Below are 16,696 nucleotides of genomic sequence, written 5' to 3'. Positions count from 1 at the left end.
ATACAGATAATGTTATTATCATCTGAGAACATACAGAACATGTATCATCTTGGAACATTTTGATAATGTTATTATCACCTGGGAACATAAAGACAATCGTCTTATCATCTGGGAAGATATATATAAATTAATTGTTATTATCATCTGGGACCATATAGATCATGTTATTATGATCAGGGAACTTATATGTAATGGTATTATCATCTGGGACCATATATAATGTTATTGTACATGTCATCTCGGAACACAAAGAAGTTTTTATTCGGGCTTTCCCCCCACATTAAGCTGAAACGCTGTGAAAACCTGGAATACTGTTTAAAGCGAAGTTAAACCCAACTCACTCACTGACTCACTCCCTCACTCACTCACTTGAAAAGAAAATAACAACAATAAACACGTCCTTGATAGTTGTCAAATGGTTTATTTCAGCTGTTGTAGTCCAGTATAAGATGCCGAGTAAGATTGGCCGTCACTCAAGCCATCAACACTATATTCTAGCAGGGGATGTCTTCGTTGTCTATTCTGACGATCTTTACCCCACACTGGCCGACTTTCTTCACCTTACAAGGAGGGGCTACTCGCATAACTCCAGCTGATTGCCCAACTCTGAAACAAATAAAGCCCGAGGTTGTTTGGATATTGGAATACAAGCTAAGCCTGTGTAAAATGGACGGTAGAACCACGTTTTCTATTTAATTAACACTGTTGCAAAAAAAGTCACGCCAATCACCCATTTCTTAGAAAGGTCACCCTTAATAATACCAGCTACATCGGAAATATACATGTAATGTTGTACATTTCCATGATGCCTCTACAGCGTACTCCCGTTATAACGAAGAGAGTGAGTGAGTATGATTTTACGCCGCTTTAAGCAATAATCCAGCAATATCACGGCGGGGGACACCAGAAATGGGCTTCACACATTGTACCCATGTCGGGAATCGAACCCGGGTCTTCGGCGTGACGAGCGAACGCATTAACCACTAGGCTACCCGACCGCCCCAATATAACGAAGAGAGGTGGGGATGAGATGAAATGGGGTTTAACTTCGCGTCCAAGATTATTGCACTTATATAGCGACGTACATGCATGTGTGTGTGTGTTGTGGATGTGGATGTACTAGTCCGGACAGTTGCCGATTTATAGTGCTAGCCCACTGACATACCATGCCGCAGTTTAACATGAATGCCCCACTTAGACACAGTATACTGACTCCGAGCCGACCAGTCCTTGTTTTAGCCCTTAATGCCGGGCGCCAGACAGAGTAACAACAAGTACCATCTTTTAACGTCTTATGACGCGGCCGGGAATGGAACCCCATACCTTCCGCTCTCCGGGCGGAGGCTCTACCACTGGACCACAGAGGCGGTCTCACACAAGAGAATTTTTGGGATGAAACCTTCGTTAAGCGAACACCCTGCCCGATGCAGTAAGTGATGCTTACATTATCAACCACTGAAGACCTGTGCCAGTTCGGATTACAAATGAGTGTTTTTTTGCTTTTATTTCACTGCGTGACAAATTCATGTCGTGACAGTCGCTCACTACACACTCACTCATACAATCCAAACACTCAAACACTTCCGAATCACTCAGACACACACTTAAACACTCACTTGCACACTGACTCAAACACTCATCCACACACTAAAACACCCACTCAAACACTTACTTTCACACGCGGTCATTCAATCAATCAATAATCACTCAAACACTCATTTACACACTCAATCATTCCCTCACTTACTCACTAAGACACACACGCAAACACTCACTCATACACTCCAAGCTCTCACTCACACACTCAAACACAAACACACATTCATGCACTCAAATAATCACTAACTCACTCATTCAAAAACTACTCACTCAGACACGCACTCAACTCAACTCAAACAACTCACGCAGGCACTCAATCTTACATGCAATCAAACACTCACTTACACACTCAAACACTCACTCACACACTCAAACACTAAAACACACACTCACACACTCAAACACAAACACTCACTCACACACTCAAATAACTGGTGTCACCCGTCGTGATACTGCTGGAATTGTGCTAAAGGCGGCGTAAAACCATACTCACTCATTCACTACACTCAAATAATCTCTCACTCACTTAAAAACTTCTCACTCAATTACAGACTCAAACACTCACACAGTCACTCGCCCACTAAAAAACACGACACTTTAAAAAAAATCTGACACGCAATCAAACACTCACTCACACACTCAAACACTCACTCAAACACTTACACATTTACTTACTCAAACGCTCATACATTCACTAAAACACACTCAAACACTCACTCACTGATTTCTAGGGAACAAAGATGTGTTTTAGCGCGACTCACCCAACCACTCACTTACTCACCCACTCAAACACTCACTCACTCAAACACTCACTCAAACACTTATACACTCACTCAGACATTCACACACTCAAACACTCACACATTCACTCAGTCATTCAAACACTCACTCACTGATTTCTAGGGAACATAGATGTGTTTGAGTGCGACTCAAACAAACCACTCACTTACTCAGCCACTCGAACATTCACTCACTCAAACACTCACTCACTCAAACACTCACTCACACATTTATACAGTCACTCAAACACTCAAACACACACACTCAAACACACACACACACTCACTCACAAACACACACTTAATCACACACACACACACACACAAACACACACACAAACACACACACACACACACTCAAACCCACACACACACACAAACACACACACTCACACTCACTCACTCACTCACACACAAACACACTCTCACACACACACACACTCAAACACACACACACACACACACACTCAAACACACACACACACTCACAAACACACACACACAAACACGAACACACTCAAACACACACTCAAACACACACACACACACACTCACACAAACAAACACACACACTCACACACAAACACACACACACACACACACTCAAACACACACACACAAACACTCTCTCTCACACACACACACACACACACACTCACACATTCACGTACTCACTGAGATATGTTGAGCGCGAGACTCGTCAATCTGAATTTGCAATACAAATGATAAAGTAGGACATGAAACAAGTCAGCAAATACGTACCCGCAGCATGACATCATGTACGATGAACATGTACAGTTCATGCAGCTCGATGCGTCAAAGTAGTACTCGTTCACGCCGAACGTGTTTGACCCATACGTGCAGTACTTTTCCTGTTGTCCGGTCCGTTCTGCAAATACAAGGAAGCGGTTACGTCCCCTTGGTACTTTTCATACGAACATATTAGAATAACCATGTGACATGTTTAACCCCCACAACTGGCGAACAGTTAGGTTATACAATAACCTCTTGGCTGTTTATCCAACAACGTAACTTTTCAATCAATAAAAGATATTTGACTTCTCCTATCATTGAGTGAGTGGGTGAGTTGGGTTTAACGCCGCTTTTAACAGTATTACAGTTTTATCGCAGCGTGTCAGCTTAATGTGGGAGGAAAGCCCGAAGTGATGCAGGTCACAGACGTTTACCACTTCGGTGAAACCCACGAGCACGGGTATGGTACTGACAAACCTAGAAATATAATCGGGGCGAACCGTTATTCGAACCCACAATCTGACGTGCCCAAGGGACGCAACTCTGCACAGCGAATCGCGACGCCTTAGACGACTGGGCCACCCGTGCCCCCGACTTCTCCCATCAAATAACATGTTTCCCATATCGAGTGACCTGATGACGGTAACATTTTCCGGTTTCAATATTTAGGTTAACATTATTATGTTACAAGAAAAGCCAAATTTACCACTTATTATTCTTACCGATCTTAGTATTAGCAAACACCACGATTTTTAGCAGACTGAAAGTGGTGCCTCTTTCACTCGAGCGAAATGGGATTTTATACGTTCAGATAAATATGACATGCCATAACCCAAATGAGGTGTGTGCTTGAGTCTGTGTTCATAGCCACCATGCAACATTCCAACCAACTGCCCCGTGGGATATGATTTTGTTTGTTTGTTTGCTTGCTTATTTGTTTGTTATTTAACGCCGCACTAAAAATATTCCAGCTATATGACGGCGGTCTGTGAAAATCGGGTCTGGATCAGACAATCCAGTGATTGACATCATGAGCAGCGATCCAAGCAATTGGGATACGATGATATGCATCAATCAAGTCAGCGAACCTGAGACCCGATCCCGTTAGTCGCCTCTTACGACAAGCATAGTCGCCTTTTACGTCAAGCATAGTCGCCTCTTACGGCAAGCATCGGTTGACAAGAAGGGACATGAAGAACACACGTTGTGCCGGGGGTCACGGGTGGCCCAGTCGTCTAAGGCGCCGCGATTCGCTGTGCAGAGTTGCGTCCCTTGGGCACGCTAGATACCTATGATTGTGGGTTCGAATCCCGGTTAACCCCAATAATGTTTCTAGGTTTGTCAGCACCATACCCGTCCTCGTGGGTGTCACCGAAGTGGTAAACGTCTGAGACCTGCATCACTTCGAGCTATCCTCCCACATCAAGCTGACACGCCGTGATATAACTGGAATACTGTTAAAAGCGGCGTTAAACCTAACTCACTCACTCACACGTCGTGCCGTTGTAAGAGTGAGTGAACATCGTTTTACGCCGCCGTAAGCAATATTCCAGCAATATCACGGCGGGGGACACCACCAAATGGCTTTACACATTGTACTTATGTGGGGAGTCGAACCTGAGTCTTCGGTGAGAAAAACGCCCGCTTTAACCACTAGGATACCCCGCCGCCCACCTTTATAAGAAATCAAACCTTTGTCCTCGGCGTGACGAGCGAACGACCATCTGGATCATATGCGACTTCACAACTCCTCACGTGTGCAGGATATATATATTTATCGAAAATAATATTTAAGGGGAAATTGCAAGAGTCCCATCTCCTCTTCAAATGAAAAAAACTTGATAATGAATAAGTCATAACTCAGACTGTAAGACTACAATGCGTCCGAAAAAATGACATCGATGGAAGGGAATTGGATCTTGATTTAATTTGGTAAAAGGTCACAATTATGGTAAAGGTCACTTAGGGTAACCTGAAGTATAACATACGTGTATTTCTTATTGTCTATGCCAGTGAGTGATGAATACGTCTCTTACGGTTTGTCCTCGTCTTGACCCGGCCGGCCATGCAAGAAGCCGAGATGAGGCAAGGGAGGCAGAGTAGGATGGCTAATGTCAGAGACTGGTTCATGGTGATGCCCTGAAACAAAACCCTCACTTTAGAGGTATTCATCCTTGTATCCAATCTAATGTTAATATAGGTAAAACATACATGCATAGCATTGAATATTGTGACGGACTTATAAAAAATCCCAAATGAATATATTACTACCAGTATCAAATAAAACTTGGTTCATTGAATCATTTTCCCTGATTTCAACTCTATAGGTACCTATCGTGTATTGAACCATTTCTTTCCATACAAAAGTGAAAAACAACAACATAAACGTTGTCAATATAAAGCCATCCCCCAGATCTAGCGCAGGATTAACTTTTTGGGTCAGCAAAGTGATAAAAACTAGATTTTCAGGAACTGAGTAGCTTTGGCGAAGTTACCACTTGGTTCAGATATTGGAAGAAATTGTTCCTTATTTAATCTTTTCCTAATCTTTCTGGGGACGTTCAATGTGTATGCATCTCCGATACGTAACATTACTTTAACCTTTGTTTGTAGGCATTATTCCAGCCATTATGATGACGGTCTGTAAATAATCAGACAATCTAGTGATTGACATCGTGAGCATCGATCTTCGCAATTTAAATTGCATTTCACCGAGGCTGATAACTTGATCCCGTTAGTCGCCTCTTACGACAAGATTGGATGCAAAACAATTCTACCCCGGAATCTTCTCGGTGTGTACAGTAACACAAGACCGTGATACAATATAAATATCTGGTGTTAAACATGCACTCCAAGGACTGCAAGAGAAATATAGAGTGAGTGAATGTTATTTCTCACAGTTCCAGCTATGTCACGGAGGCTTGTAAATAATGCCATCTGAGCTGGGCATATTACCCCTCATTGGGTTTCAATGAGACGTAATCATTCAGATTACACACACTGTAAACACCCACACACCCTTCCCCACCCCACCCACACACCCTCCCACCCCTTCCCTCCCACGAGACCCATAACTCGGCTGATACAGGCGTGAGATTCCTGGGGGTCAGCATTTAGTGTGAACAGAGCCTTTACACTAGAAATAAATCGCGAGCCTGACACCACCTGTAGGACATTGTCTTCAATGAGGAACAATTGAGGCCTAATGGTCATTACGGTACGCTGAAAACCCGAGTTCAATTTCCTACGGTGTTATAATGACTGGACACTATCATAATGTCCTCCAAGATATATCTAAACCCTTCTCATTCACGTGTAAGATATAACTAAAAGCGACACAGTCCTACCTACAGAAATAAACAAATATTTGTCTAACACATAGTCCAGTGAACGATTCCGTCCATGTAATAACCATGGTTTAATAAATCACTCAGATTGTGATACCAGATGTTTGAAAAGGTGAGCGTACCCTGCCCACCGCATCCGTCACAAACACATGCAATGGCAAGTCAATTGTTGACCTGACGAAATAAGGGAATATATGGTTGAAAACAAAATATGTCATCACATCAGATATTCTTGTCACTTAGGTATGTCTTATATATATCTGGCATAAAACTCTTTGAAAGCTTTTCAATGGCCTTGAATGTTGTAACCCTGCTCAACCAACTTTTGGCATTAGGTTTATGAGGCTCTTTGACATCTTTGTAGAAAGAGCATCCTTGATATAAATGCGGATTTGTCCCTTGTTTCAATAAACTTAAGATGTTTGTCTCTTCTAACTTATATAAGGCAGCGGAATACGACTGTCTGTCGTGTTATTAAAGAACTGTTAATTGCGCTTACAGTCCAAGCTTCCCACTCGGTCGCTCTGCTAATATATGGCTTACTTGTCAGCGTTATGTAAATGGTAATTGTAGCAGATTATAGAAATAGCTAATGTTCTCTTCAACGGACTTGGCATGAATTAACCCTGCGAGTGGTACTGTTGTACTGCTGTGGCAGACTAGCGTTCACAAAGGTTGAGACTTTGATCATAAGGACGTAGTGTGTGCCCATATATTCCGATTCTTGAGGAGGACTGATTGAGACGATGATGTTTTATGCCGCTTGTAGACCTGTTGCGGCAATCACACGACGGGATATGAGAGCTGTGACACGGGGTGGGGATGCCAGTTGTCTGAGGCATCTATTTGATTGAACCAGAGGGGGTACGGAAGGGGACGGGGTTAGGGACAAGGGGTGGGGTTGGTGTGTGGCAGTTGTCTGAGGCATCTATTTGATTGTTGAACCAGGGGGGTACGGAAGGGGGCGGGGTCGGGGACAAGGGGTCGGGGTTGGTGTGTGGCAGTTGTCTGAGGCATCTATTTGATTGAACCAGAGGGGGTACGGAAGTGGGCGGGGTCGGGGACAAGGGGTCGGGGTTGGTGTGTGGCGGTTGTCTGAGGCATCTATTTGATTGAACCAGAGGGGGTACGGAAGGGGGCGGGGGCGGGGACAAGGGGTCGGGGTTGGTGTGTGGCAGTTGTCTGAGGCATCTATTTGATTGAACCAGAGGGGGTACGGAAGTGGGCGGGGTCGGGGACAAGGGGCCGGGGTGGGTGTGTGGCAGTTGTCTGAGGCATCTATTTGATTGAACCAGAGGGGGTACGGAAGTTGGCGGGGTCCGGGACAAGGGGTCGGGGTTGGTGTGTGGCAGTTGTCTGAGGCATCTATTTGATTGAACCAGAGGGGGTACGGAAGGGGGCGGGGTCAGGGACAAGGGGTGAGGTTGGTGTGTGGCAGTTGTCTGAGGCATCTATTTGATTGAACCAGAGGGGGTACGGAAGTGGGCGGGGTCGGGGACAAGGGGTGGGGGTTGGTGTTTGGCAGTTGCCTGAGGCATCTATTGATTGTTGAATCAGGGGGGTACGGAAGGGGGCGGGGTCGGGGACAAGGGGTGGGGTTTGGTGTGTGGCAGTTGTCTAAGGTCTCTAATATTCAGACCAGATGTTCAAAGCGGAACTCTGCCACCTAATTCACCCATCCTCATTAAATCACGTCATAACCCATATAATTAAAGATAAACATGTGAATAAATTTATTCACATCACGCGTACAATTAAGTGTAATTTAACGGTAATATCCAGGACTGTTATATAACATAATTTCCAAGGTTGACGCACTGACGTCATGTTTAATGATATCTAAAGAGACATTATGTCACAGCGTTATGCTATCATTATAGTCGCTTTGGATCTGCTGGCTAGTCCACATTAGAGTGAGTGAGTATGGTGTTTAGCCGTGGCGTGAGCCGCATTTTTACAAATATTGCCATATGGCGACTGAATCCCAGAAATGGCCTCCACATATTGTACACATAAAGGGCAACCAAACCCGGGTCTTCGTCGTGACGGGGCACGGGTTGCCCAGTCGTCTAAGGCGCCGCGATACGCAGTGCAGAGTTGCGTCCCCTGGACACGCCAGAAACCTATGATTGTGGGTTCGAATCCCGGTTCACCCCGATTATGTTTCTAGGTTTGTCAGCACCATACCCGTGCTCGTGGGTTTCACCGAAGTGGAAAACGTCTGAGACCTGCATCACTTCGGACTTTCCTCCCACATTAAGCTGACACGCCGCGATATAACTGGAATACTGTTAAAAGTGGCGTTAAACCCAACTCACTCACTCACTCTTCGTCGTGACGAGCGAACGCTTTAACCACTAGGCTACCCCAAAACCCCATACCGCATCAGACCTTTTTTCACGACAGCGTTTAATGTTAGGATAATAAAAATAGTTTTCATGTTTGTGCCCCACTGTGAGTGTACGAAGTTCCTGTTTTTTATGTATTTATCCTTCAATCGTTTGGGAAATGCAACAAATTAAGACACTGGTTCCATAAAGCCAGTATCCCAACGTCTATGTGCGCCAAGGGACTATCAAAGTGACGCGTGATGAGATGAGCGAACGAAACTAAACCCCGGCTTACGAACCACTCTATCAACCAGACAGGGAAACAGCTCCCAAGCCTTGATACCATTATTCAAGACGTGTTTCCTGTATACCTAAGAGAGATATTTTAAATTACACGAACCAATAAACGCAGTGAAGTTTTAATATCCTTAAAACCTTAATTTGAGTGTTAAGATTAAAATTTCATTTTTCTGCTATTGCTCTTTTCAAATTCATCGCATAGCGTCCAGCTCATATTCACTGATGGTTAGCACGTGCAAAGGTCAAGCCCCGGATGTATTGACACAGTAATGCATCATTGTATAACTGCAAGTGATGGTAAGTCCCAAATGGAAAACATAGCCACATGTGAAGCATGTATTATGTTAGAAAGGCTCAATACATTACTTCCTTCTGGCAAAACTTGATAGGCATTAGGGGGCACGGGTGTCCCAGTCGTTTAAGGCGCCGCAATTCGCTGTGCAGAGTTGCGTCCCTTGGGCACGCCAGAAACCTATGATTGTGGGTTCCAATCCCGGTTCGCCCCGATTATGTTTCTAGGTTAGTCAGCACCATACCCGTGCTCATGGGTTACACCGAAGTGGTAAACGTCTTAGACCTGCATCACTTCGAGCTTTCCAGCCACATTAAGCTGACACGCCGTGATATAACTGGAATACTGTTAAAAGCCGCGTTAAACCCAACTCACTCACTCACTCACTGATAGTTTTTAAGTTCCGTGAGTTAAATTTGTAGAGCAGCAGCCCAGAGCACTTTGGTCAACCGAACAAGGTACCAATATCCGAACACAGGAACATTTACTGTGTAACCCAACATATTCATATATGGATGTCTGCCGGGGAGCCCTTGCTGCGTGTGCCCCCCCCCCCCCCCCCCAAAAAAAAAGAAGGGACCATTCAAGGGCTGGATCAAACATTGGAGGTACCACATGAAAGTAAGTGTAAATGAACTGGTTCATCTCACAGAGTACTGAATGGGCCACACCAGACAAATCTTCCTCTGCATAAGGCCTGCCAGACACCCCCCACAAAGCACTCAGTGGACACTCTGGTAAAATTTGACTAGAGTATACATTCAAAGTACCAGATAAGTTTAGATGAACAGGTACATGTTACTGTGTACAAAACGGCCCCTTCCTGACAAATTGTCCTCTGCATAAGGTCCGCCATACCCCCCAGAGAGGGTCCCAAAATTTGGGCTAGGTTAAACATTGGAGGTACCACATAAAACCAACATAAAATGAACAATTGCACTCTACTTATTGCACAATACCCATTGCCAGGCAAATCATCTTCTGCATAAGGCCCGCCAGACTCCTACATAAAGTTGTCCCTTCGGGTATACACGGGTTAAATTGGGCTGGAATTTATATCGATTGTACCACATTAAGGTAAGTTTCAATGAGCAGGTTCTTATCACAGAGTACAGAATGGGCCACACCAGACAAATTGTCCTCTGTATAAGGCTTAAACATTGGAGGTATCACATGGAACCAACAGAAAATGAACTATTACACTCTACTTATTACAAAATACCCATTGCCAGACAAATCCTCTTCTGCATAAGGCCCGCCAGACACACCCTCACCCCACCCCACAAAGTTGACCCTCTGTAATCCCAGTGTGCATAATGAAACATAGGAGGCAGAAGAGCATTGGACATCAGCTCTGAGGGTCAACAAATGGTCAATTTATGTTTTGTTCTTAAAGATGGAAGGATTTTATTGAGATTAAAATCACGTATTTATAAAATTAGGTCTCTGAATACTAGTATTGATATCATAGATTAGGCCTATCGTTGAAATGTAATGAAAATGGCATGAATCTGATACGTGTTAATATATATCTGATCAGCTATGATAGCTTGGCTATGGATTCCTACAAAACCCAAACATGCTTAGGTAGTCCTCAAAGCCTGCTGTAAGAATGGTTAATGATAGTCCCTAATACGTACCATTTGGAAATCTCTATGTGATAATTGTGTTTGCATTGGATTAGACTTGATTTTCAAGACTCAATAGTATCTCGTCAACGAAGAAAAGACGTCTATGTAAAATTGATAAATATTGAGATATATTTGGCCCGAATTCAGCTTTTTAGATGATAAAAATTTCTAAATAAATGGAGATCATAGGTTATTAAACACAATTATTACCCAGATTTTCCAGATTATCGTCCTAAAACATTTCCAAGTGGTATTAGGGGCTGTCATTAACCATTCTGCAACACTCAACAACAAAAGTTCCTGTGACACCAATATTTTAGTGTATTTTTCAAAGAAGTAAAGTTTGGTTTTCATTATTGTAGTACATGCAGGGAATCAAGTCACAAAAACGCAACTGCTACAGAAAAAATGCATTCCATGTAAAAGTTTACTTTTATGCAAGCCCCATGCATTTCACTACCCAAGAATGAGTATAAAAACGTTAATGGGATTCCTTATGCATTGTTTAGCATCGTGCTGACAACAACCTCTCAGAAAAACAACAAAACTACGCAATTATTCAACATTATGAAATGCCACGCTTGTCCGAAAATGAGCGTCTGCGAGCCATTGGTATGCTTGAAGCAGGATCGAGTCAACGTGATGTTGCAAGAAAATTTAACGTCCACAGAAACACTATTTGGTGTTTATGCCAACGTTGGCAACAGACGAATGCAGTCAGAGACCATCCTCGGAATGGCAGGCCAGGCGTAACCAATAATCGACAAGACAACTGGATTCGAACAACACACCTCGATTCCAGCCAGCAACAGTGACTGCAAGAAACATCCCTGGCCTTCGACGAATATCTTCACAAACCGTGCGTCGCCGCCTCAGATGTGCAGGGATTGTCGCCAGAAGACCCGCCAGACGTCCCATTTTGACAAAAAAACACCGTCAAGCACGTCTACAGTGGTGCAGACAGCGTCTACGCTGGACGGTCGTACAGTGGGGACAAGTTCTATTCACTGACGAGTCTCGTTTTCACCTCAGCCACCGCGATGGACGGATTCGAGTGTACAAACGTCGAGGTGAAAGTTACGTCAATAATTGTCATCGGCCGTGTTGTTCTACCGTTTTTGCGTCGTCATGGCCCAGGCATTACCTTTCAACATGACAACGCCTGGCCTCATATTGATCGACTTGTTCAGGATTCTCTTCAACAAAACAACGTGAATGTCATCCCCTTGCCGGCTCGCTCCCCTGATCTATCACCAATCGAGCACAAGTGGGATGAGATGGATCGGCGCCTTCGACGTCAACTACGTGTTCCACAGACACTCCAGGAACTTCGAGATATGCTCCAGCAGATATGGACAGATAACCCACAGGACTTTGTGCGACGCCTGGTCCATTCCATGAGACGAAGATGTGTTGCTTGCATCGCAACCAGAGGTGGATATACACGCTATTGATTTTGTAAATTGACATTTTGGCATGTTCATGGTTTTTTTTAATGAAATCACGCATTTTCTGAAGTCAATATGACAAATTAAATCATTTGAACACTTACAGGAGTCTTTTATCTGTTGCAAACCGAAATTGTTTCAGATTTGGGAAAAAACATAACTTTGCATTAAATCTTATTCAATGTCACAGGATTTTTTGTTGTACAGTATATAAAAATCATGGCACATAGCATCATGTGCCTATCTGAGCATGTTTGGGCTTGCAGGAATCCATAGCCAAGCTATCAGGCTATAGCAGGCTTTGAGGACTTCATAGCTGATCAGATATATATTTACAGGAATCAAATTCATGCCATTTTCAATACATTTCAACGATAGGTCTAATCTATGATATCAATACTGGTATTCAGAGACCTAATTTTATAAATACGTGATTTTATTCTCAATAAAATCCTTCCATCTTTAAGAACAAAACATAAATTGACCATTTGTTGACCCTCAGAGCTGATGTCCAATGCTCTTCTGCCTCCTATGTTTCATTATGCACACTGGGATTACAGAGGGTCAACTTTGTGGGGTGGGGTGAGGGTGTGTCTGGCGGGCCTTATGCAGAAGAGGATTTGTCTGGCAATGGGTATTTTGTAATAAGTAGAGTGTAATAGTTCATTTTCTGTTGGTCCAATGTGATACCTCCAATGTTTAAGCCTTATGCAGAGGGTGATTGTCTGGTGTGGCCCATTCTGTACTCTGATAAGAACCTGTTCATTTAAACTTACCTTAATGTGGTACAATCGATATATATTCCAGCCCAATTTAACCCGTGTATACCTAAAGGGTCGTTTGACCAAAGTGTTCTGGGCTGCCGGTCTATTGGTAACCACTGTTCCATGCGTATAAAGAATTTGGAAATAAAGAAAAGGAATACTTCAAATTTGGTTCACGCAATTTCATCAAAAACATGGCCATGGGTGTTTGTTTCATGCAAGACAGATCATGCGTTTGTTTTATGTTGGTTTCAAATTAAGTTGGCGATTATTGTATTCCCTCAAGTAAATACAAAACGCAAAAGAATAGCAAGTCTTGATTAAACGCCGAAATAGCCTCAATTGGGCGCAAAGGGCAAAATATATAGTCGAGAAACTTATATGAATCGAAAGTCAGTGATGACACCAGGTGTTCGCAGAAACAGTAAGAATGCCCTGCCCTACCGGTAGAACCCCCCACTCATACAATTTGCATAAAAAGTAAGTGTTGTCTGACGTAGTATTCCTGCAATAAGGTAGGTGAGGTGAAATGGGGTTTAACGTCGCGTCCAAGATTATTGCACTTATATAGCGACGTGCATGTACGTGTGTGTGTTTGTGTGGCTGCTTGTACTAGTCCGGACTGATGCCGATTTATAGTGCTAGCTCACTGAGATACCATGCCGCGCCAAACAGGGTAACAACAAGTACCATCTTTTAACGTCTTTTGGTATGACGCGGTCGGGGATCGAACCCCGGACCTTCCGCTCTCCGGGCGGACGCACTACCTCGAGACAACGGAGTCTGATAAGACAAAAGATTCAAACAACCCAAACCGTTATTATACGCCACACTTAACCATTTGTAGTGTATTCTAAAATTGTATTTAGATCTCAAATCTGAAATCGGAACGTAGATTCTTGTGATAGTTAGTGAGTGAGTGAGTTGGGTTTTACGCGGCTTTTAACAGTATTCCAGTTATATCACGGCGTGTCAGCTTAATGTGGGAGGAAAGCTCGAAGTGATGCAGGTCTAAGACGTTTACCACTTCGGTGTAACCCATGAGCACGGGTATGGTGCTGACAAACATAGAAACGTAATCGGGGCGAACCGGGATTCGAACCCACAATCAAAGGTTTCTGGCGTGCCGAAGGGACGCAACTCTGCACAGCGATTCGCGGCGCCTTAGACGACTGGGCCACCCGTGTACCCTCTTGTGATAGAGACATTACAATTAAAAGAAATGGTACTATAAAATACCCAAACAATACGTTCACAATCATTAATCTACATTAAAACTACAAGAAAGTCTGACTTACAAAAGTATTTTAAAAAACGATGTGTTAAAAGTAGTTGACACTGCGTGAGACGATGAAGTAAAATAGTGATGAAAAGAGCTGTAACCTACCTTTGTGTGTTGTTTCCTCGACAAGAACATCTGCCAACAATATTAGACTATCTGACTTTAACTATGTATATATACACACTCCATAGGACCACGTGATTACGCATGAGTCAAGACTGTGTAATTGGCCACCATGGCCTGTTTCAAAACCAAACATAGCGAGTCCCTATTCGTTCACAGGAACAATAATCCATGTGACACCTTTGAACTTTTGCCGCGCTATGATACCCAATTATAACAAATTAGTATTATTAAAGACTGGAATACACACATTGATTGAATTAATTGATGTACTGATACACATTTTGTGCATGGAAAAAGGTTAACGCATGTTTTTTTATTGCTATTAATATTTGTGCCATAGCTCTAAGCTGAAGGTGCACGTCTTCAATGAGCAAATATGTTTTATTTGACCCAGAAAAATGTTCCTTAACCCTCTTGGCGCCTGGCCATCAGATTGACTTCAGTTGCGTTCCGCTCAGTGCCGCACTGTGATGACGTCGCGGTTTCAAAAACGTATGCATTGCATCAAAAGTGTTACAACGTTCTTATTTCTTCACCCAGTGTAACCAAATTGTATAACATGCAACTCAAGTTGATTGTTGGTTGGTTGGTTGGTTTGTTGTTTTACGCCGCACTCAGCAATATTCCAGCTATATGACGGCGGTCTGTAAATAATCGAGTCTGGACCAGACAATCCAGTTATTGATATCATGATCATCGATCCGCTTAATTGGGGTCGATGACATGCATCAACCAAGTCAGCGAGCCTGACCTCCCGATCCCGTTAGTCGCCTCTTACGACAAGCATAGTCGCCTTTTACGGCAAGCAGGGTTGCTGAAGACCTATTCTACCCCGGATCTTCACGGGTCGAGTTAATTGTGTTTCCAACAGAATCTAAAGTCAAAATATCCGAAAGATCTATTCAGAGCCTAGCCATCGATAAAAGTACTGGCATTGTAAGTTTCCCACATTGCTACATTAATATCGTGATGTGAAAGCATGTGACTATGGCAAGTAAAGTTCAGTAAGCGCCCTTGTTTGAAATCTAAATGTCCCATAGTTCATATCGTTGGAAAGTACATATCCTAACGGTGACAGACATATGACATTTTTGTCGAATTACACATTCATTGAGAAGTTTCCGTGATTTATATTTACCGATAAAAAATCCCGAAGAAATTGTCAGTGTTTTTGACGTCAAAACAACATTGACAGAAGTGATTAGATCATACGCAGTCCGTTTCAAAGATTATTTTTCAAAACGAATGGCAGTTTGGAATGTATACCTTGAAGAAATCCCGTTTACGTCCATGAAGGTTTCAGTGTCAATGCCCTTTCGTAAGTGATAAGACATCTTCGGGGTAATTGACATAAAAATTCAAAGGACAAAATGTGAAAGATCGCTAAACAGCACTAACAATACTCAAATTGACATCGCTCAAAATCGGACATCATTATTATTTCTTTATAATTAACAAGATTATACTAACGTACAGCCACCCAAAGGGAACTACACGTAGATTCAATCAAAATCGTTGAAATGTTTTCCTGGCCAGCAAATCCATTCAAAAAAACTCGGGCGCCATATGTCATAAAACCATTGCTTCGTTGTGCACACACACAGACCGCTTATTTATACTAATGCTATGATGTGTTATTGATGTTTTAAACCTAATTTATAAAAAGCTTGAAACTAGATGGAATTGGACATATTTAATACTTGAATTTGAAAGCTCAAGAAGCGAAGAGTAGGCTTTATCTAATACAACAACTTGCACAGGTTTGTTTGTTGTTTAACGCCGCACTCATTTATATTCCAGCTATATGACGACGGTCTGTAAATAATCGAGTCTGGACAAGACAATAATGTGACTGATATCATGAGCATCGATCCACGCAATTGGGATACGATGACATGCATCAACCAAGTCAGCGAACCTGACCTCTCGATCCCGTTAGTCGCCTCTTACGACAAGCATGGGATCCTGAAGACAAATTGGCTGTTTGATATTATAATAGTTACGTGTATGTGACATGGGTGCATAATACCAAAAAACACGCCGTC

General features: G+C 43.0%; 1 protein-coding gene across 1 annotated transcript; it reads right to left on the bottom strand.

The window, feature by feature from the left end:
• Window positions 1-401: 401 nt before the first annotated feature.
• On the bottom strand, window positions 402-14,765 carry LOC124152751. The gene is made up of 4 exons (XM_046525792.2): window positions 14,631-14,765; window positions 5,168-5,270; window positions 3,141-3,267; window positions 402-606 (listed from the first exon to the last, which is right to left on the bottom strand). Exons 1-4 carry the CDS (start codon window positions 14,658-14,660, stop codon window positions 495-497), a joined length of 372 nt encoding a protein of 123 aa, XP_046381748.1. The 5' UTR covers window positions 14,661-14,765; the 3' UTR covers window positions 402-494.
• Between the last annotated feature and the right edge of the window lie 1,931 nt (window positions 14,766-16,696).

This window comes from Haliotis rufescens, unplaced genomic scaffold (genome assembly GCF_023055435.1).
Source record: "Haliotis rufescens isolate VD_foot unplaced genomic scaffold, xgHalRufe1.0.p SCAF_8, whole genome shotgun sequence".
NCBI lineage: Eukaryota > Metazoa > Mollusca > Gastropoda > Lepetellida > Haliotidae > Haliotis > Haliotis rufescens.
The sequence above is the reverse complement of the archived record's forward strand: the minus strand, read 5'-3'. Positions and strand labels throughout refer to the sequence as shown.

Excerpts from the sequence above, each read along its gene's own strand:
- LOC124152751 (XM_046525792.2), bottom strand. The coding sequence starts at position 14,660 with ATGTTCTTGTCGAGGAAACAACACACAAAG. Across the intron at positions 5,271-14,630 it reads CGAGGAAACAACACACAAAG|GGCATCACCATGAACCAGTC; the intron begins GTAGGTTACAGC and ends GTTTTGTTTCAG. Across the intron at positions 3,268-5,167 it reads GGTCAAGACGAGGACAAACC|AACGGACCGGACAACAGGAA; the intron begins GTAAGAGACGTA and ends TTGTATTTGCAG.